General features: G+C 41.5%; 1 protein-coding gene across 1 annotated transcript in view; it reads left to right on the top strand.

The window, feature by feature from the left end:
• The first annotated feature begins 318 nt into the window (after positions 1-318).
• The window catches only part of LOC126426845 (uncharacterized), a 72,690-nt gene continuing 49,274 nt past the window's right edge, over positions 319-23,734 (top strand). The window contains exons 1-2 of the mRNA XM_050088863.1: positions 319-390; positions 16,209-16,387. Coding sequence (XP_049944820.1) covers positions 16,219-16,387 — 169 coding nt within the window. The 5' untranslated portion in view covers positions 319-390; positions 16,209-16,218. The remainder of the gene's footprint in view (positions 391-16,208; positions 16,388-23,734) is intronic.

Here is a 23,734-nt window from a genome sequence, read left to right as displayed (position 1 = left end):
ATGAGAGCGATCAGTTCAACCTGGCAACCTTCGGTCTCGGTGGAGTCGATTTTTTTTGTGTTGCAATTTCAATGGTTGCTAGTGACCGTCTAGGCAGTAGTAGTCAAGAAGAACCTGTGTGATCAGTCAGTGTGCCAGCCTAATGGGTACTGGAAATCGTTTCGCAGGAAATTATTATCTGTTCGAAACGTGCGAGAACCTGGAGGCGCCGTCCGTCGCGGTGCCGGCCGCCACACGGCTGGTGCCGCGCAGAGGCCACGAGGAGGACGAGGAGTGCGGCCGCGCCCTCGCGGAGGTCCGCCACCTCACGGAGGACAGCTCCAGGGAGCTCACCAGGGGCCTCATCCGCGGCGTCGCTGCCGACTGCATTCGCTCTTGCTCCGTACAAGGGTACGTACGCCACTGAAAGAACCAACCCATAGTCGTACGTGTAATCCTCTTCTCCAGTTCTCATATTTGTTCTCTGACCTATCTTTACTACCTCCATTTTCCGAGACTAATATTAGTTAGTGAGTAGACGGGACGAAACTTTGGTCACCTAGGAGACATCAAGGTAAGACCTTGTGACACCGGCTGAGAACTTGATAATGACAGCTGGAGTTCATAAGACTCTTCAGGTTTCTCATACAGAGCTGAACTTCCCTTAAAGTTACCAGTTGAGCAGGTGGGAAGGGGAATGGCAAAGGGAGATGAGAGGAAAAAGAGTAGTGAAGGGAAGGCATTGATGAAATAGAAGGCTGTGTAGAGCTGGAGTGGGAGCAGCAAGGGGGTGCGAGTGTGGAGCAAAAGGAATAGCAAAGGCTCGGCCAGGGGGCTTATGGGAAGGTAAGATAATTGCCAAAGAGTTCCCACCAGCTCAGTTAGGGAAAATCTGGTGCTGTTAGTAAGGATCCAGATGTCCCAGGCTGCGAAGCAGTCACTGAACTGAGGTCCAATGTATTGGGCAGCGTAATCAGCAACTGGGTGTCCAGCTGCCTGTTGGTCACAGTTTGTCATGCGGACTGACAGCTTGTTTTTTGTCATGTCCCCATCGTATTCCTGCGTGTTCCCACAAGCAACACTGCACCCTCCCCCACCGCTTCCATGCTATCCTTCCTCCTTCCCCACCCTCCTACTTACCACCAGCACTCACGGATTGCTTCTCCCATCAGACACAGTGGTAGTCATATGTGTGTAGGTGAGTTTACAGTTATACTCTGCAACAATACTTCTGCACTCAGTGGTCCACCGAATGGGACTTAAGTCCACAAAGTCCACATGATTTTGGATCTGCTGGTAAGTAATAACATGACACAAACCGATTTAAGCCTGTCATCATGACCAAGAGGCCACGCACGATGATATAGTCACAACATTCACCCAGTCGACAACTTGGCACCCTACATCGTCCTATTTACCAGTTTGAGTTGGGGTGATGGTGCATTTCACTGTGTTAGCTTTGCATCTTTTAAGTCTACGTAGATTGTCACAAAACGAAATATACTTCATCAACCTCAAACAGAACCACTTGCTATGAAACTGTATTTGATGACAGGTTGTTAACTGGGAATGAGCAAGAAAAGCTTATTATGCCATAGAGGTGAAACACCAGGTTGTTGCCTGTCCAGTTTCTTGTCATATCTGGCGCGTTCTCACTGAAGAACTGGTTGCCATCCTCTCTGCTCACATTTTTTGGCTGCAGTGACATCAGACAGTCCACTGTAGGACAAACAATGCTTTTCATACTATAATGGCCTAAATCGATGGCCCCACTGAAACACTCTCCTGACCATCCATTAAATAATTTTTTATACCTCCCAACGCTGACAACGTGGGAGGGACTATTTTTCCTTTCACTTCTACACTGCCTGTGACTGTTTCACCTGTTAGCACCTCAGGGGGTGTCTGTCTCTGCAAATTACACAGTATTTTTTCCCTCCACTAGTATTCTTAGGCCAACCTTCCAGATATCTTGATGCCACATGCCAAACTACTGCCATGATTGGGATTTTTGTGGGCACTGTCTTCCTCCTGCGCTTCAATGAATTCTTGTAGCTGTCGTATTCCGAAAATTAAGCAGTTAGAAACAAAATTGAAATCCCTCGTGATTCCAGGTTTGGATCATGATGTAGTTTTCGCTAACCTCTCTTTAATAAAAGTTTACATCCATCTACATACACTATGTGATCAAATGTATCCGGACACCCCGAAAAACAAACGTTTTTCATGTTAGGTGCATTATGCTGCCACCTACTGCCAGGTACTCCATATCAGCAAACTCAGTAGTAATTAGACAGCGTGAGAGAGCAGAATGGAGCGCTCTGCGGAACTCAGGGATTTGGAACGTGGTCAGGTCGTTGGGTGCCACTTGTGTCATATGTCTGCACGCGAGATTTCCACACTCCTAAACATCTCTAGGACCACTGTTTACAATTTGATAGTGAAGTGGACACGTACAGCACAAAAGCGTACAGGCCGACCTCTTCTTCTGACTGACAGAGACTGCCGACAGTTGAAGAAGGTCGTAATGTGTAATAGGCAGACATCTATCCAGACCATCACACAGGAATTCCAAACTGCATCAGGATCCACTGCAAGTACTATGACAGTTTGGCAGGAGAATTTCATGGTCGAGAGACTGCTCATAAGCCACACATCACACCAGTAAATACCAAACGACGCCTCGCTTGGTGTAAGGAGCGTAAACATTGGACAGTTGAACAATGAGAGAGACAAACCACGGTACACAATGTGGCGATCCGATGGCAGTGTGTGGGATGGCGAATGCCCAGTGAACGTCATCTGCCAGCGTGTGTAGTGCCAACAGTAAAATTCGGAGGCGTTGGTGTTATGGTGTGGTCGTGTTTTTCATGGACCGCTTGTTGTTTTGCTTGGCACTATCATAACACAGGCCTACATTGATGTTTTAAGCACCTTCTCGCTTCCCACTGTTGAAGAGCAATTCGGTGATGGCTACTGCATCTTTCAACACGATCGAGCATCTGTTCATAATGCACGGCCTGTGGCGGAGTGGTTAAACGACACTAACATCCCTGTAATGGACTGGTCTGCACAGAGTCCCGATCTGAATCCTACAGAAAACTTTTGGGATGTTTTGGAACGCCGACTTCGTCCCAGGCCTCACCGACCGACATCGATACCTCTCTGAGAGCAGCACTCCGTGAAGAATGGGCTGCCATTCCCAAAGAAACCTTCCAGCACCTGATTCAACGTATGCTTGCGAGAGTGGAAGCTGTCATAAAGGTTGGACCAACACCATGTTGAATTCCAACGTTACTGATGGAGGGCGCCACGAACTTGTCAGTCATTTTCAGCCAGGTGTCCGAATACTTTTGATCATATAGTGTAGGTTTCCTCTGCTTCCTACTCTTAACCATTATTTTAATTTGCAAACTTAATCACAGTGAATAGAACGTGTGTAGTAAGATGACACATCACTTGTCTGACATTCACTGACAGCAGCAGTTGGTGTAAGGTGTGAGACGACTCATCATTCACTCAGAGTGACAGTCGTTCTCAGTCCTGGCGGTTAGAGTCTCTTTAAGAACAGTACTGTTACGCTGACTTTTGTCGCTATGGCTGGCACATCGTTCCCTCCAGACACATGCACAATGAGCGTTGACAAACCAGTACCCTGGGTAACTTCATTCATGGTCTGTTAATGTGCTTGTCCAAAAGTGATAGATCACTTCTGCCATTCCGTAAGATCTACACGTCGACCCGCCTTAATTTACTGATCTGTCACAAGCGACCTGCACGAGCACACCACGATTACCACCCCAGTGTTGTGGCTGAAGTCAGTGGCGGGGGTCACGTGACTGCATGGTACCAGTCCTGCAATATCTGTAGCATTCCAAAGCAACACGTGTGCTCAGTTAAGCTGGTAAACAACATTTTGTCTGGTGGGTTTATGTCACGTTTTGCAAATTGTATGAGGCTTGCAAAATTTTTGAGTACACCTATTTTGGCTAATAGTGAGCATCGTGTTGGAAATCAAGAAGTGATTGCCCACTTTGTTTTTAATTTCACTCAGAAAAGTTATCAACAGGTCAGTTTCTTTCTACAAAGACCAAAGCAGATCAATGCTCAGTTTGTAGACCTGGTATAGAAGGGGTCTGTGTTCGGTTCCAAGTACTGCGAAGTATTTTACCTCGGAGGACTGGAATGGGGTGCCCTCAGCCTCGTGATGTCATTTCACGAGCTGATTGCGTCCGAAAGACCGGCTCCAGGTCCTGGATGTCGACAGTGTGCTGGAGAGCGTTGTGGCGGTCGCACACTCCTCCACGCCCCTCCCACGGCGCCACTGGCAGAAGATGACGCGGCGACCGCTCTGTCCCCACTGGGGCGCCAGGACAAGAGCGCAGAGTTTGTTAGCGTAAGTTTATTCTTACTGCTAGTGACATTCGTATATGAGAGAGGCTACGACAACTTTTCACCGAATATTTATAAATCTCGAGTCTTAGTTCCTCATTCGGACATAACTTTGCTTTAAAATCATAAAGGGAACACCTTCCTGATGTTCGGCAGCTGTTATTCACTTAATGTCAAACTGGTTTTCAGCTCCTTAACTCATGGTCAAGTGTCGACGTGACGCTGACCTACAAACTGAGAGCCGGATTGTGATTAAATAAACACCAAGAAAGTGTTTGCAGTACGATTTTCCTGTCATGTTCTGTCAAACACGGAGTACCGTTAAGTTAATTCATTTTCTTTTCTTTCAAATGGTCTTATATCTCAACGATATTAAATCGTAGAAAACAAAGTTACCTGTCCTTAGGTTATTAAGTGAACAAATCAGTCTGAACTGTGAAATGTAAAGGTGTAATTAAATTAGGAAATGAGTCACTAGAAGTAGCTGACGGGTTCTGATACTTGAACAGTAAAATTACTGAGCTCGGAAGAGGTAGATCTACATCTACGTGATTACTCTGCTATTCACAATAACGTGCCGGGCAGAGGGTCCAGTCAACCACCTTCAAGCTGCCTCTCTACCGTCCCATTCTCGAACGGTGCGCGAGAAAAATGAGCACTTAAATTCTTCTGTGCGAGCCCTGTTTTCTCTTACCTTATACTGATGATCATTTCTCCCTATGTAGGTGGGTGACAACAGAATGTTTCCGCAATCGACGGAGGGAACTGTTGATTGAAATTTCAGGAGAATATCCCGTCCCAACGAAGAACGCCTTTGTTTTAATGATTGTCACTCCAATTCATGTATCATGTCTGCGGTACTATCTCCCCTATTTCGTGATAATACAAAACGAGCTGCCCTTCTTTGTACTTTTTCCCTGTCATCCGTCAGTCCCACCTGATGCTGATCCCACACCGCACAGCAATATTCCAGAATAGGGCGGACAAGCGTCGTGTAAGCAGTCTCTGTAGTAGACCTGTCGCACCTTCTAAGTGTTCTGCCAATGAATCGCCGTCTTTGGTTTGCTCTACCCACAATATTATCTATGTGATTGTTCCAATTTAGCTTCTTTGCAATTGTAATCCCTAAGTATTTAGTTGAATTTACAGCCTTCAGATTTGTGTGACTTATCGCGTAATCGAAATTAAGCCGATTTCTTTTATTACTCGTGTGAATAGCTCCACACTTTTCTTTATTCAGGGTCAACTGCCACTTTTCGCACCACACAGATATCATATCTACTTAATTTTGCAGTTCGTTTTGTCCATCTGACGACTTTACAAGCCGGGAAATGACAGCATCATCTGCAAACACACTAAGGCGGCTACTCAGATTGCCTCCTATCTCATTAATATAGATCAGGAACAGTAGAGGGCCTGTAATACTTACTTGGGGAACGCCAGATATTACTTCTGTTTTACTCTATTACTTTCCGTCTGTTACTACTAACTGACCTTTCTGACAGGAAATCACGAATCCAGTTGTGTTTCACAAGAACGATATTTTCTGAAGCCGTGCTGACTGTGTGTCAATAAATCGTTTTCTTCGAGGTAATTCGTAATGTTCTAATACAGTATATGTTCCGAAATCCAACTTCAAAACGACGTTAGTGATAAGGGCCTGTATTGAGCTGATTACTCCTATTTCCCTTTTTGGGTATTGGTGCTACTTGACCAATTTTCCAGTCTTTAGGTGCGGATCTTTCTATGAGCTAAATATGGGGCTATTGTATCAGCTTACTCTGAAAGGAACCTGACTGGTATACGATCTGGCCTGGAGGCCTTGCCTTTTTTAACTGAGTTAAGCTGCTTCGTTACACCGAGGATATCTACTTCTATGTCTGTCATCTCGGCAGTTGTTCTTGATTGGAATTCAGGAATATTTACTTCGTCCTCTTTGGTGAAGGAGTTTCGGAAACTCTGCTTTAGTGGCACAGTCATCAGTGTATACACCGTTTTTATAGCGCAGTGAAGGTACTGGTTGCGTCTTTCCACTGGTGTGCTTTATGTATGACTAAAATCTTTCGGGTTTTCTGCCAGATTCAGAGACAGAGTTCCGTTGTGGAAGTTATTAAAAGCATCTCGCATTGAAGTACGCGCTATATTTCGAACTTCTGTAAAACTTTACCAGTCTTGGGGATTTTGCGTTCTTTTAAATTTGGTACGCTTTTTTCGTTGCCTCTGCAACAGCGATCTGACCCGTTTTGTGTACCATGGGGGATCAATACTATCACTTATTAATTTATGTGTTATATACCTCTCAGTTACCGTCGATACTATGTTTGATATCATTCCACATCTTTTCTACGCTTACATGATCAGATGGGGACGACTGGAGACTGCCTCTTCAAAAGACGTTAAGAGCTTTTTTATCAGCTTTTTTAAATAGGTATACTTTGCGTTTCTCTTTGATGGTTGTAGGTGTTACGGTATTCAGCCTAGCAGCAACTACCTTGTGGTCGCTAATCCCTGTTTCGACATGATACTATTTGTGCAGGATTTGTTGCTAACAGGTCAAGTATGCTTTCGAAACAATTCACTCTTCGAGTGGGCTCATTAACTAATTGTTCAAAATAATTATCTGTGAAAGCATTCAGTAAAATTTCGGATGACGTTTTATGCCTGCAGCAGGCTTTAATCGTATAATTTTTCCAGCATATCGAGGCTAGATTAAAGTTACCACCGAGTATAATTTTATGAGTGGGGTACTTATTGTAAATGAGACTCAAGTTTTCTTTGAACTGTTCAGCAACTATATCTTCTGAGTCGGGGGTAGGTAAAACGATCCTATTAATAGTTTAGTCCGATTGTCAAGTACAACCTCTACCCATACTATTTCGCAGGAACTATCTACTTCAATTTCGCTACAAGGCAAACTACTTCTGACAGCGATAAACACTACCAACTGTGTTTAATCTATCCTTTTTGAATGGTCGATTGAAAAGTTTTCGGCTGAACTTATTTTCGGCTTTAGCCAGATTTCCGTACTATTTCAGCTTCAACGCTTTCTATTAGGGCTTTCTGGTTCTTTTCCAAAACAGCTACGACAATTTACAACTACAATACCAACTGTTGCCACAATTGCCTTACTGTGTTGTACCTGCCCCTTTTTCGACAAACTCCTTTTCTGTGGTTTCCTGAGACCCTCTAACCTAAAAAAGACCCTCTAACCTAAAAAAGAAGAAACAGGAATCAGTATAGAAGAGATACGGGATCCAGTATTACTACCGGAATTTAAAGAGTTTTGGAAGACTTAAGATCAAATAAAGCAAAAGGGGATAGATAACACTCCATAGAAATTTTTAAAATCATTGGGGAAGTCGAAAGTAAACGATTATTCACGTTGGTGTGTAGAATGTATGAGTTTGAGGACGTTCCATCTGACTTTTGAAGAAGCATCATCAACATAATTCTGAAGATTACAAGACCCGACAAGTGCGAGAATTATCGTACAATCATCTTAACATCTGATAATCCAAATTTCTGACAAGAATAATATTCAGAAGAAACAAAATTAAAATGGAGGATCCATTAGATGACTGTCACCTTGGCTTTAGGAAAGGTAAACCACTAGAGAGGCAATTCTGACGTTGTGGTTGATAATGGAAGCAAGGAAGAAAAAGTCAAGACACTTTCATTGGAGTTGTTGACCTGGAAAAAGCGTTCGACGAGGTCAAATGGTGTAAGATGTCCGAAATTCTGAGTAAAATAAGGGTAAGCTATAGTGAAGAGCGGGTAGTATACGACATGTACAAGGATCAACAGGGAACAATGAGAGTGGAAGACAGGGATGTACTCTTTCGCCCCTATTGCTCAATCTATTCTTCGTAAAAGCAGTGATGGAAATAACAGAAAGATTAAAGAGTGAAATTAAAATTAAAGGTGAAAGGATATAAAAAATAACATTTGCTGATGACCTTTCTGTCTTCAGTGAAAGTGATCGAGACTTACAGGATTTCCTGAGTGGAATGGTCTAATGAGCGCAGAATATGGACTGAGAGTAAATTGAAGAAAGACGAAAGTAGCAGAAATGAGAAGAGCGACGAACGTAACATCAAAATTGGCGGTCACGAAGTAGATGAAATTAAGGAATTCTGTTACCTAGACAGAAAAATAACCCATGACAGACGGAGCAAAAAAGGACAAAAAATGCATACTAGCATTGGCGAAAAGAGCATTTCTTCCCAAGAGGAGTGTGTCAGTATCAGACATAGGCCCTAATTTGTGAAAGAAATTTCTGAAAATGTACGTTTGGAGCATAGGATTGTATGGTAAGTGAAACATGGACTTTCGGAAAACCGGAAAAGAAGAGTATCGAAGCATTTGAAATGTGGTGCTACAGAAGACTGCTGAAAATTAGGTTGACTGATGAGGTAAGGAATGAGGTGGTTCTCTGGTGAGTCAGTTAGGTGAGGAATATATTCGAGCACTGACAAGGACATCTTTTAAGATATTGGGGAATAGCTTATATGGTACTAGAGGGAGCCTTCGACGGTAGAATTTATAAAGAGAAGCAGAGATTGGAGTACATCCAGCAAATAATTGAAGACAAATGTCGGAAGTGCTACTCTGAAATGGAGAGATTAGCACAGCAGAGGAATTCATGGTGAGGTGCATCAAACTAGTCAGAAACCTGGTGGCTCAAAAAAAGTGCCTGTCGTTTAAGAATACAGTATACCACCATTGTAGGAGTTGAACACCAGAAAAGACATGTTCATTCACAAGAAAGTGCATGTTCCTACTTCAATTTTATCAGCCTGTCCCCTATAAACCAAAAGCTACTTCCTCCAGAATATAATTAATTCAGTTCCTAATTCGAATGTGTAAACATAGTGTCTATCCCCTCCACAAGAAAAACGTCTCCAGAGTCATCTGCTGCAGCTGTTACATTGTCATTAAGGTATATTAGAAAAAGAAATGGCTCTAGCATATCAAGTTACTTAGTGACGTGTTCCACACATCATAGTCACGATAGATAAATAAATAAACGTTTTGATGTGAACTGTCTCATTTGAAGAAAAATAAGACACAGTTTTTAAACCAAAATATACTATTCACATGACTACGTGCTATGCACTTGAAGAATTCCTCTATAGAATAAAAGGGATTGTTAAGGAGGCACATCTTGAATCTACATTGAAAAACTCTTCTATGATCTGAAATTTTTCTTCAGATGGTGTATATTTCAGTTTTTCTGTGCCAAGGTTGCATGAAGGGCAAAGCAAATGCTTCTAGTGTTATGAATATCTCTGTTACTTTCAAACTCGGATTCACTGATTGTAACAAATTTTAAAGTTCATAAATGAATTACGAGGCTTTGATTAATATTCTCGGATTATTAGAGGGATACTTGCTGGACGTATGTGTGAGGACCACTCACATAATTGTAATTAATTTCTTTGGGGAAATGAATACTTTTTGCCTCTGTGAGAAGTTAGGCAAGAATATTTTCCATTAAGACATCAATGAATGGAAATATGGAAATTATATCAACATACTGACTTCTATATCCCCAGAGTTGAAAATTATTCTCTTTGCAACAGTAAACAAAGCTAAACATTTTAGCAAGTCTACTCAACGGGTTTTCCAGTTGAACTTTTCATCAGTATGGGCACTTAAGAACTTAAAACTTCTACACTGTTAACTATTTCTGTTCTGTATTTTCGGTTAATCAGTGGTAGGATGCTTTTGACAGCACAAAACTAGTTGGTGTGTGTGTGTGTGTGTGTGTGTGACTGTGTTTTCAAATTTTAAAGGTAGCCTATTAGTGGCTTAACTTTTACAAAAGCACAATTTACTATTTTTTCTGCTGATGATTTTTTACTAGCATTCACAATAATGCATGTATCACCTGTGAAAATCACTAATTCTGTCTGCTGATGCCAGTAAAATAATAGAACATTAACATGAAGCAAGAACAGTAGTCAGCACATTTATCAGTCAGTTAATTAGAGCAGAAATTGCTGTGTTCATGAACATGGGTATGTACCGAGGAATAAAAATGTCCAATAGATTGCTTAAGAAGACAAAAGTGACTATAAACGAAAATATTTACAGATGCAGTTAATAACCACCTGTTAAGCAGTAAGTTCTATACAGTGAAGGATTACTTGATAACACAGAGGTTTCCTAACAATGTAACACAAGTAAATAATAATAACACACCACAGTTATGTCATAGCACATTTTCGATCTTCATTTTGTTTTTATGGAAAACTTCATCTCAAAGTTCTGTACTGGAAAGTACTGACATACCTCTGAGCCCAATATGTCACTCATTGTGGAGCGATGTTAGCTCAGTATTTTCCGGCAAGCCGATGGGAAGTTATGGTACATGAAATTAAAACCTAACATCTTCGTCATACTGTTGATTGCACTTGATATTGTGTACGTAGAGTATGCAGGTCTGTTGCTAAGAGATGAACGGACAGTGCACCACCAGTCTGCTCTATTCACCAGCCAGATATTCTAACTTCAGTATTCTGTTTTCCCTAAATCACTTCAGGCAAATGTCCATATGGTTTCTGCTATGAGGCCCCGCCTCACTAACTGCCCCTTCTTGTCAAAATAGATGTGCAGATATCTAAATGTCTGTCCAAAAGAATCGTAAGAATTATGTTTGTTGTCTTCAAGCTGTAAAACAAGGACGTGTACCACATCCTTAAAACATTGATCCACACAGGCATAAAACTACCATTTCAGCTGTTACATGAACCAGGTTGAGCATGCTTTAGACCTGGTGAAAGTGTGAGTCTACCATCACGAGAAATCTCTGCATACTCATTCGATGGTCTCAGGAGTGCCTCCATGGAAAAGTGTGGTAGGCCTGGGCAGCGATGAATCGACCACTTTGCAGACAGCATGCCAAGAGTCACTAGCAATGTGTCCCACAGAGGCGTGTTAGGGCCCTTGTTGTTCATGTTTGGTATTAACGACCTGGCAGCATAATGTATAATAACCTCAGGCTTTATGTCAGTACTTACTTACCTTATGTGTGCTGATTGGTAACAGTACCAGAGACCCGATTAGCCAGAACATTATGACCACCGACCTACCAGTGATATAGACCCACCCAGGCGATGGAACTGTCACCCTGTGAGGAATAAATGCCAGTCGACACATGCACAGTGCATCTCTAGTATCAGTGAGTATTCTGTGCATGTTTATAATGTGGAAGGCACGTGATATACCTGAGTGTGACCGAGGACAGAGTGTGATGGGCCGGAGGTCCAGCACGGAAACTGCACCACTTGTCAGGTGTTCTAGGACTGCAGTGGTGAGTGTGTTCAACATGTGGCGACACCCTGGTGAAAGCACGTCCACACGTCGTGGGGTTGGGTGGCCACCCATCATTACTGATGTTGTACGTCGAAAGCTGTGCAGAATGGTAAACCAGGACAGGCAGCGGACAGTGGGGGAACTAACATCCAACTTTAATGCTGGCCAGAGTTCAAGTGTGTCTAGACACACAGTGCACCAAACACTCCTAGTGACAGGCCTCCACAGCTGACAGCCTGTGTCTCTGCAAATGCTAACGACGTCAGCAACTGCGACTGAAATGGGCACACTATCATCGACTCCCGTACTTGGCGCATTGGTATGTTGTGGCATGATCTGATGAATCTCGATACCTTCTTCATCATTCAGCTGCAAGGGCCCCAATCCGTCGTCTTCCAGGGGAACAGTTCCGTGACACGTGTAATGTGGGGTGGAGACAGACTGATGGTGGCTGCATTATGTTCCAGGGAACACTCACGTGGACATCCGTGGGTCCAATGGAGCTCGTGTAAGGCACCATGATGGCCAAGAATAGTACACTGGTTTGCAGACCACATACACCCCTGCTTGACGATCATGTTTTCTGACAACTTTTTTTTTCGGCTAGATAATGCACCATGTGACGTGGCAAGGAGAGTGATGGAATGGTTCAAGGAACACAGTGACAAGCCCCAATTGGTTTGCTGGCCCTCCAACTCACCAGATCTGAACCTGATCGAACACATCTGGGATGTGCTTCAACGTGGCGTCGCAGCTCATGGCCCTCCTCCCCGGAATTTACGGGAATTAGGGGATTTGTGTGTGTAGATGTAGTTCCAGCTCCCTCCAGCGGCCTAGAAAGGACTCACTGCTTCCATACCATGATAAGGCTCCACTATTATCCATGCCAAACGTGAACGTACAGGCTATAAGGTAGGTTGTCATAATGTCCTGGCTGATAAATGAATTTCCAGTACTGAGACAATGGATGGCTTTGTCATTTGCCACCATAAAGTATGCCACTGTGATGGTTTTGCCTGTTTTTGGACATATCGTTAAGTCTTGTATTGCAGCACATTCACAGGAGTTGTTCTTGTTACACCTCCATTTTCTCAGATTGGTATTGCAGTGTGTGATGGTCGTTCTTAAGTGATGAAGCACCTGCCATGTCGGAAACAACAGATGATTCGCAGCAGCCAGTGGTTCTTCAGGCTTCATTAGCATCTGATCAGTACAGTTTTGCAATACATTTTTTATCCTATTTCAGGAGGCTCGTTTACAGAATTAGTCCTTCGCATTAAACTTCACTGGGATATCAGTAGCCTGTGCTGTATTTCGTAACCGTATAAATCGTGCCGGTGATAATCGGACTGCAACTTACCTTCTGTTTATGGGTCGAGCTATGTCGAAGGTTGGGTAAATTTGCCTAACTAGCATTGATTTTAGGAGCCAGACACTACGCGCTCTTTCTCATTGTCTGCTACGTCGGCATATGTGGCAACTGCAGAGTGGTACCAGGCATTTGTCGCATTCTCAGCTGCAGAGAAATATAGGACGAGAGCCGATGTTCTCAGAATTTGAGGATGAACTCCCCATTTCGTGCCGCTGAATTTTTGGATGATGTTATTATTCGCACACACATTTCCCTTAACGTCCAAAATGTCACATTGTTGTCAAGTCGGATACCCAAATATTTCAGCGGTTCATCTGGTTTAGTTCTTGACCCAGCCTCGCCACTTTAAATTGTGTATGTGCGTCTTTATTTCTAAAGTGAAAGACACACATCAGAGTTCTACTGGGATTTGATGTGCGGAAGTGTTCTCCATAGTATGTCTTTGAGAATTCACACCACACCGATCGGGGTGGCGCAGTGGTTAGACACTGGACTCGCATTCGGGAGGACGACGGTTCAATCCCGCGTCCGGCCATCCTGATTTAGGTTTTCCGTGATTTCCCTAAATCGCTCCAGGCAAATGCCGGGATGGTTCCTTTCAAAGGGCACGGCCGACTTCCTTCCCCGTCCTTCCCTAATCCGATGAGACCGATGACCTCGCTGTCTGGTCTCCTCCCCGAAACAACCAACCAACCAATTCACACCACAAACGATTTTCCTTGTGAACCCATGGGAATATCGTCGATATATATATATATATATATATATATATATATATATATATATATGTGTGTGTGTGTGTGTGTGTGTGTGTGTGTGTGTAGGTAGATCGGCCAATATGGCCGAGCCGTTCTTGGCGCTACAGTTTGGAACCGGGCGACTACTACGGTCGCAGGTTCGAATCCTGCCTCGGGCATGGATGTGTGTGATGTCCTTAGGTTAGAGCCATTTGAGCCAATTTTGTGTGAGTGTCATTTTTTCGCCTTCTCCTGTGCCTATTTCCTGTTTGTAGCGTCACGTAAAAAGTCTATTTTGAAATAGACGTTCCGCTAATTTTGTCATTCAAAGTCCTTGTCATAAAATTTATCGAGCAGCCGTTGGTGACTGACAGTATCATAGCCAGCAGAGAGATCTGTAAAAGCGAGTCCCATTATCTGTTTCTGTTAGAGGCCGTCCTCTATATGTTGAATGAGACTGAGTATTTTACCGCAACCACCAAGCATAAATCCTACTGGTTCTGGTATGAATTTGGTCTCTAATGCTACAAAAAGTCTTTCAAAAAGTATTCTTTCAATGGCCCCATAGAGATGACACAAATGTGACAAAGGCGAGAAGTTTGAGGATCTGTAGGATCTTTCCCTTGTTTCAGCTGGGCTACCACTCTGGCTTTCCTCTACAGTTTCGGAATGCGCATGCTACTTACTGATACAGCTATTCATTAACTTTACATTACATTGTAAGGCTGTACTACCAAAATGCTTTATTCGTACACTGCAGATATCATCCAGGCCAGCAGCCCTATGTTCCTTCATTTGTTGGTGTGGCGAGGACGTGTGTTTCATTATTCATATCTCGTTCGATTTTCAGTTTTTTTAATTTTATATTTTCCATTTAATTGAGGGTTGTAAGATAATCTGTAGGGAGATACTCTGGTTTGATCAGGTGGTGGTGTTGCAGGGTTGTGGCCCCTCGATGTCAGGATGTGGTTTCACCTTAGTTTCGCCTCGAATTGAAGACACTCCCACAGCACTCCCGGAACATCCGTCGAGTCGTGCAGTTTCTGAAATTCTCGTGCCGAGCCTCTGGGCCATCACAATCCGCCCTTGGAGGAACTCAGATGGGCTGCGTGCCTTCCCATTCTACACACAGACAGCTCGCCCACTGATACCGCATGGTGTGTGTGTGTGTGTGTGACTAGCACACGTCCCTTGCCAGGTAACGCTGCTACAGTCTGGACTGTTTCGTATCGATAGTAATTTGGTGGTCATAGTGCTTTGGTTGACCAGTGCGCTGACTGTGGCCAAACCCAAATGAAATAACTGCTTGTCTAAACATCTACTGTAGGCGTCTCCCTTATCTGTCTCTGTCATTTGTGCTGCACTCAATGGATCTGACAAAGTTTGGCTCAACAGTAAATCAATTGCACCAATTTTCTGGAAATGACTGGGGATTAAATGCAGATATGCTACGCAATGCCACAGCATGAAAATGTAGTGGCGATTATGCGCAACGAGGCCTTGAGAACCGTTAATGACACTGCCAGATCAAGTGCCACTCAATGGTTGCCTGTCCTATCCAACACTGCTCCTGCTCACCTGAGATCTAAAGCGACCGATGTGCAAATTCTGAAGCACCGTATGAACTCAGTTCTAAATACCGTATTCCATAAATTCACTGATTGCACACCTGAAGAAAGTCACACAGGCCACTTTGTGTTTATTTTCGTATTTATCTTCGATGTCACCGAGATGTAGAAAGAATGTGGGAATGAACTTCCACCCAAAAGGCGCATCTTATTCAGAATCCAACGGTGAAGCGTGCAGAGTCTGATCTTCGTTGTGGTGAATGCTCATGACTCATCTGCACCCGAATGTCGCAAGGCAGATATGGCCACCTCTTGATGAAGTGGTGGCTTTATAGTGAAAGTGGTGCATGTGGCTGTGCTGTGGAGGAACAGATACTTGTAGAGAACTGTCGACGCCATGTTTCGAAACTTAGCCTGAAAGACTTGTGTCAAGTGACACCGAGTGCTATGGTATGATTATGAAATTTGAACATTCACCAATCAACATAATGTATACGTTTGTATGTTCTATAAGGAGTACGTTAGTAATTATCTATCTGTACTAGAGTTTGTACTTGTCCTATCATAGTATTGGATGAATTTGTGCAAAACTATTCTTCAACAAAGACCGCTCACTTTACCAAAACGTGTCAACAGACTCGCATACCATTCACAATTCACGCTGGAATAACTCAGTCTAATATCTTGATTCACACCTAATAGCCTGGATGTCAGTGTCGAAGGGCGACCTAAAAACTTGAGAAGTGGCTGCCTGAGTTTGGTTTCATTGCTCTGTTCACGAAAAGACAGTCTAGTATCAAAATGTCACTTGTTACATCAGGTGACCGCATTTTATTGTTTAAGGTTGGATAACATGGAATGGAACCTGGAGACACTGCAAAAGGATCGGCTGAGGAGTGCGACCCTCTCCAAGTTACTGCACGCTGTACAGCAGATCACAAGAGCCATAAACCACAGGAATCGCCTTGTCTTGGATTATAATTGGGAATTTCTTCATAATGACCAGAACCTCAGCAAAACTGGTGAGTATCTCCTTTGAAACTTTGTTATCTCTATACATGAAGATCCACGTCCTGAGTGACTGACTCGTCACTATCCAGCCTTAATCACAAAGGACAGAAATTCGAAATTTGGAGAGAGTAAAGAAACAGTGTTTCAGCACTTTTGGGAATTGAACTCCTGTGGGGGGAGAAATAGTGTGTGACTGTCTCTTTTTAAAAATAAATCTTTATTAAAGAACTATTGAAACAATTATTGACGCTACATCTATGTTACTTGAATTTTTGCTTAGAAATAAAAAGAAATACGGTTTTCAACGTTTTTGCAATAAGCAGTGAAATGTTTTATGAAATTATTTCATTATGAAAGCATTTTAAAGCTAAATTAATTAAAATTTGTATTTGGATACTCGATTAGAAACAAGAAATACGTGTTTCGGTGTTTTTGGAAATTCAGCTCCTAAGTGAATGAAATAGTGTGTGACTCATTCACTGACTCATCATTCATCAGCCCAAACTGCTAATGAGACGAACTTGAACTACTGGAATGGGCGCTGGTCTTACACTGTTAGCACCATTTAGTGAGGCATTGCTCGAAATTCCATCCCTAAGAGGGTGAAGTAGGGGCTGAAATGTTTTTTCAAGACAAGTCACTCTTATGTTAATTGTGATGCTAGAGCTTGAAAACTGGTATTTGGTTTCTCAATCAGAAATAAAAAAAATACATGCTTCAGTATTTTTGAAAATTCAACTACTAAGGGGTTAAAATAGTGGGTGAAAGTTTATTTTGAAAATAAATCGTTATTACAGTACTAATAAAGTATTTTTAAAGATGTATCTCTGAGAAATGGCATTGGACTTCTTTGTTAGTAATTAAAAAGTATGTGTTTTGGTGTTTTTGGTATTTTAGTCGCTAAGGGGGTGAAACAGGCGATGAACATTTTTCTGAAAGTATTTCATTAAGTAATCCTTTTTATAACTACATCGAAGAAAATTTGTATTTATGTTCTAGGTTGGAAATCTAAAAAATTATGTGTTTCGGTGTTTCTGGAAATTCAGCTGCTAAGGAGGTAAAATTGGGAATGAAAATGGTTCTGGAAATATTTGATTACGAAAGAATTTTTCAAACAAAATGTTGAAAGTTTGTATTTGGCTTCTTGGTTAGAGGTAAAGAAATTGATGTTTAAATGTTTTCTGGAAATGCAACCCCTAAGGGGTTGAAATAGGGGACGTTAGTTTTTACAAAAAATTTCTTTATATTAAAACATATTTAAAGTTAAATCTATGAAAATTGGTATTTGACTTGTAAAGAAATATGCGTTAGGGAATGAAAATTTTGATGAAAGTAAATGTCACCGAAATTACTCAAAAGGGTGGATTAATGAGGATCTCTGACTCCAGCTACCAGAATTGATTTCTGGTCGGAAGTGCATTCGGAAAAGACCATACTTCTACGGCCTTAATTAGCGTGAAAAGCTTAGAAGATGTAGCGATTTCTGAACGACGTAAAAATCCGATAAAGAAATAACCAGTGTGGACCATACACTCCACACAAGAGAAGCAGTGGGTGCTAAGATAGTTGTTAAATGAAGCGGAATGTGCCCTTTAAGTTATGTTAGGACGTAAATCTCGTCTAAGATAAAAAACACATAGATTATGGGGCTGTGTTTACCGCACACTCCTCAAAGTGACACGAATGGTACACTACCCCTTGCCTACATGTCGGTGCTTATATACCCGCGTCAGAGTCATGCTACATTGGAGATATGCTGTAGCAAGGTCTTTCAGATGGAAACTTTTTGCAAATAGAAAAATGTTTTAAAAGCTCTGATGTCAGATGTCGCTTTCAGGTTAATAACACCCTAAAACTACGAATAAAACATAAACTGAAAGGGAACTATGATAAATTTGATGGCTCTGGAGTATAAAGGATTGACTGCAGTAATTGTGACAAATATTATATCGGTCAAACAGGCCGCTCTTTTAAATTAAGGTTTAAAGGACACTCACAGAAACAAAACGGCTTTGGGACAGCGTTTATCTGATACTGGTCACTCCATAGGGAGCATTGGGAGTTGTACGCGTGTTCTTCACCGAGGGGGAAAAAGCCGTGATCTTAATTTGTTAGAGAACCAGCTCAACTGCCTCACTGGCAAAATGACTTTGTGCCCAATGCCTACTTTGCTTTATTTGACAATGTTTTACTCTAATCACTTCACGCCTCTGTTATATATAGTGTGTTGACAAGTTCACCTAGCATTGAGTGCATCACATATTTACTTCGTTTTCACACGTTTTACGCATGACTCTAGTATGTTCTTGTTCTCTCTCTATTCATTTCATAGACTACATTAATCAGATGATGTAGATCATCCACTGTTACGGAATTTTATCATTCTTTTCTTGCAACGGCTGGGTACGAGGTGCCCTCTGCCGGTCACGTCCCTCCAGCCACTTCCCGCCTGTGCGGAGTTCTGTGGTTAGCGCTAACAGAGGGGGCTGATTATGTGCTGCACTATGTTTTCTTTCATTTGTGGCTCCTTTAGTGATTTGTTTTACGATCGTTTAATATTACCCGGTACACTATCAACGGTGTTTAATATTTATGTCATTATCTACAGCACATGTCAACCACTGTTTTTTAAGTCTTCCCCCCTTTTAGCAATATTAATTTTGTCGTGTTCTTCTTTTTATTTCTTTTTATTAATGTAATGCCTGTTATACGTTATAAGCTTATTACAGACTTCAACTATTGTACCAGCCCTTTATTTTCGCTATTTCAATTAATTATTGAAAACTAGTGTGTGCCGACATTAGCGACATCTGGTGAACTTACAACACAAACATCTTGTGGCTACTGTACGACAACTTGTTTACACAGTAGTACTACTGACAAAATGACTCGTGTATGTGATGTTATTTATACGTTAATGACGATGCTGGTGCTGATTCCGCATTTAACATTTGACGATGCCTCCATGGCTGCAGTACATTATGACTTTGTTTTTATGAAACAGGTACGCCTCTTCATATTCAAAGTGCACAAATGTAAATTTTGTCAGCACTACTTTTCATTATGGCCTGTATTGTTCTTAAGCTGTATATAGTTTGCGAGTGAATTTAAGTTTTTCCCATTTTTGCTGCAGATCTAATGATGGTCATTAAAGACCGAGACCGATAATCTGTTATCAAAAGGTTTGTGACCATAGACGTAAATTAAAGGAAACTTTTTGATCGCCCCTTATATAAATCAGACATTATTTCTTCCTGTACTTGCCCTTTATTTGTCTGCAGCACCTCTTGCAACACTGCAATTATCTGCGTTTTCCTGACGCATTTCCGAGAACCTCTTTTTCTCCTCAATATACACGACGTTTTATACTCTTTTTATTCAATATTACTCCATACACCATCATTATGCTGATCCCTTTCAACATACAGGGACGTCTCCTTCATTAAGTCTTGAGTTCTTTTACGTAATACCTAATAACTACACTTAGTTGAATCTTCAGGCTTTTACTAGCTCTAGCTTCATATTCCATGCAACGTACATAGATATGAGATAATATGGCTCTCTGTCCCCATACACATCACACTCTCTACTATCTACATCAGATATAAATGTATATATATTTGTTTACGTTGTTCTCAGATGCAAACTGTAGTTTCAGATTTCTGACTTGATTCAAAGTGGTCAATATGAGGTAATTGTTTCAGCTGCGCCATTCTAGTCAAGATAGTCAAAAATAAAGACAAATAACACTTAATTAATAAGAACGAAAGATAAACGGAAGTATGATCCAGTTCAGGCCTCTTAGTTCGCCAAACAGTGTAACTACGATGCAGAAGTACCTTCCCAACAGACTCTTAGATACTGTTATCTATAATTTTTCCCAGGGCTATAATGTTCCTGAGTCTCAATTCCTTCCAGATTTTCAGATATTCGAGAGACATTCACGTGAGGTTTCGTACAATTCTGAATGGTTGCTTATATACCTGCATATCCATTTTAGTTTGTGCCATTCTGCTTTATTCATTACTCTTTACTAATACCAGTTATCCTACTTTGAAATTAGATGGGGTTACAGATTTTACATCATATCACCATTTCGCATCTAACATTCTTTCCCCTGTTTACTCTTTCTTGTGCTTGATTATTGCCTAATGAGATGTCGAATAAAACAAGAAAGTCAGTCAGCTCTGGTTTATGGTTACATATTAATTTGTATGATGCAAATACTGTTGCATCAGGCTTGTGGTTGTTAATGATGGCTTCTAATTCCTTAATATTATTACCCCATGTTGAATGTTTCCTCTACATCTTCTGCAAAGTCCCCTATAACCTTATCACTCATATTTATCCAAGGGAAAATCCTAAGATAATTATGTATCATATCCTGACAACATTTCTTCACTTTTTTAGCATCAAACCGTTTACCGCCGACCGGAGTGGCCGAGCGTTTCTAGGCAGGTTCGAATCCTGCCTCGGGCATGTATGTGTGTGATGTCCTTAGGTTAGTTAGGTTTCAGCAGTTCTAAGTTCTAGGGGACTGATGGCCACAACAGTTAAGCCCCATAGTGCTCAGAGCCATTTGAACCATTTTTTGGAAACCGTTTACCATTACTCACCACGACATTCTGAGGCCTACCTAACTCAACAAAATTGTTGTTACCCAGCTTTTCTGTAGGTGTTGTGGTATTAGCTCTTCTGTCTGGAAATAGCTTAATGTATTTACTGAATCCCCTGACGTAGACCAAAACACGCTCCTCTAGAACTAGGCGTAGGTCGAAAATGATAGACTGCTAATAATTCCACTGTGTTCAAGGGATTGCATATTCCCTTGCACAATGCTATTTACTAATCTTCTATTTAACTCAAAACGCATATTTTCTAAAGTTACTCTGTCATTGAAGTTTGTAATGGATTTCTTAGTCCCTTAATGCTCTTACTCTAAATACACTTAGTCTATTAAAATGGCAGATTTTTGGAGGGGAAGCATATTATCCGTTCTGGCAAATCCATGTTCGTCCTCTTGCACCAAATTCCTTGATGGATATTGTAATATTGTGCTACTATGGGATAATTAGGGTCTCCCAAATGATGTTTTACTGATCTCCGAAGATCGCCCTATTCTGTTCTCTTTCAGAGTACCGACATATTTTCTTCAAAGCAATTTCCGCTTTGATTTCATTTATAGCAAAAGTGGGTACCAAATCGTTTTTAGTTAATGTAAGTTCAGACGCCTTATATAGTTCAGCATTCTAGGCAACCTGTTGGCCGCCAAAGTACACTTTCTTCATATGTTTTTAATTTCATGATCGAACTGTTGCAGGAACATTGCTCACCTGGCATGTTTTAGCTGACAAGTTTGCAAAAATGTAAATGCTTTAAAATCATTGCATATTATTACTTGGTGATTCAACAAAGAATGCTCAGATTTCTTCATTCCAAATACGATGGACAGTGCGTCTAGCTCTGATACTCCTTTATTATGCTCCACTGATTGCAGTGATTAAGTGGTAAAAGCTATCATCTTACACACTTCAATACCCCTTCTTTTTATTTTATACACTCTTTTACCATATGCACCAGAGTTCAATAAAATAAAAGAAGTCTTCTCAAAATGTGAGTGATTCAGCAGCGGGTTATTTACGAAATGATTTTTTAGCTCATAAAATGTGGGCTGATATTCTTTAATCTGAACCCAGGGGCTATCCTCTTTTAACATCTGATGTGTGCAAGAAGCGTAGAATGACTCCTTCTACAAAACGCCGATAAGACATAAACAAGTTAAACATGGCTTTACGTTGTTGCTTTTTCTTTGACGTTTCAAACAGCTCAGTCACGGAGAACCGGGATGGTTTTGCTAAAATACGTTCTCCGTTAAACACATGGAGCAAGAAATACAATTGGTTCTTAGTGCATGCCATACTTTCTTAATTCAGTTTTGTGCCACCTTGTCCTACTTCATGTCATACGTTGTCCAGAAAACTAAAATACTCTTCCCAAGTAGGACATGCAACTTCATGTTGTCTACGTAAAATGTCACTTGCCCTAATGCTTCCTGCCTCTGTAACAGCGCCATAGATCTTAAAATATTACAGACAGAGGGAAATACCCTATACCCATGAGAAAATCCATTATATATACGGGACACATAATTTCTTCAGTCTTTTGCCAATGGAAAATTCCAGTAATCACAAATTATATCCAACCATTCATGTGAAACAAGTAGCTCCTCAGAATTATTGCAATAACTTCGTATATTTTGTGCTTTATCCCTTATTAAATTTTGTTTAAACTATGAGAATACAGTACCAGCCTTACAATTCTATCGCATTTCAGTGCTACCACCAGTGGATTTTTAAAAATATGTATTGCCTGTTCCAGTATTCCCCAATCTAACGTTCGTTGAATCATTTTTTAAGAGGTTCTTGGCAACTGGTCATCGTTAGATATGGTTTCTTGAAAAATATTTCCAACTTCTTACATTTAAATTGCATTATTAATATGTTTCCATACATGTGAAAACACATTGTTATGCTTGACTAACACTTGCCTAAGCTCTTCTCTCTGTTTACATGAAACTAGATGCTCACACTGAATTTTATGTTCAGTACACAGTGGATCCTGATATTTGTAATTCTATTATAGGGTGGCTCAACTTATTATGAACTACACTGAAGCGCCAAAGAAACTGGTATAGGCTCACGTATTCAAATGCAGATATATCTAAACAATCAGAATACGGCGCTCCGGTCGGCAACGCCTTCATAAGACAACAAATCTCTGGCGCAGTTGTTAAATGGGCCTTCGGAGACAATGACTGCATGACACAAAGCTTTACGCCTCGCCTGGTCCCATCAACACCGACATTGGACTGTTGATGACTGGAAACGTGATGCCTGGTCGGAAGAGTCCTGTTTCAAATTGTATCGAGTGGATGGATGTGTACGGATATTGTAATGTTGTTGACTGGAAAGATGTTACCTGCTCGCAAGACTCTGGTTTCAAATTGAATCGAGCGAATGGACTTGTACCTCATGAATCCATGGACCCTGCATATCAACAGGGGACTGTTCAAGCTGGTGGAATCTCTGTAATGGTGTGGGGCATGTGTAGTTGGAGTGATATGGGACCCCTGATACGTCTGGATACGACTCTGACAGGTGACACGTACTTAAGCATCCTGTTTGATCACGTGCATCCACCAGGACAATGCAACATCCCACACATCCAGAATTGCTACAGAGTGGCTCCAGGAATGCTCTTCTGAGTTTAAACACATCCGCTGACCACCAGACTACCCAGACACGAACATTGTTGAGCATATCTGGGATCCCTTGGAACGTGCTGTTCAGAAGAGATCT

This window comes from Schistocerca serialis, chromosome 11 (assembly GCF_023864345.2).
Source record: "Schistocerca serialis cubense isolate TAMUIC-IGC-003099 chromosome 11, iqSchSeri2.2, whole genome shotgun sequence".
NCBI lineage: Eukaryota > Metazoa > Arthropoda > Insecta > Orthoptera > Acrididae > Schistocerca > Schistocerca serialis.
The sequence above is the reverse complement of the archived record's forward strand: the minus strand, read 5'-3'. Positions and strand labels throughout refer to the sequence as shown.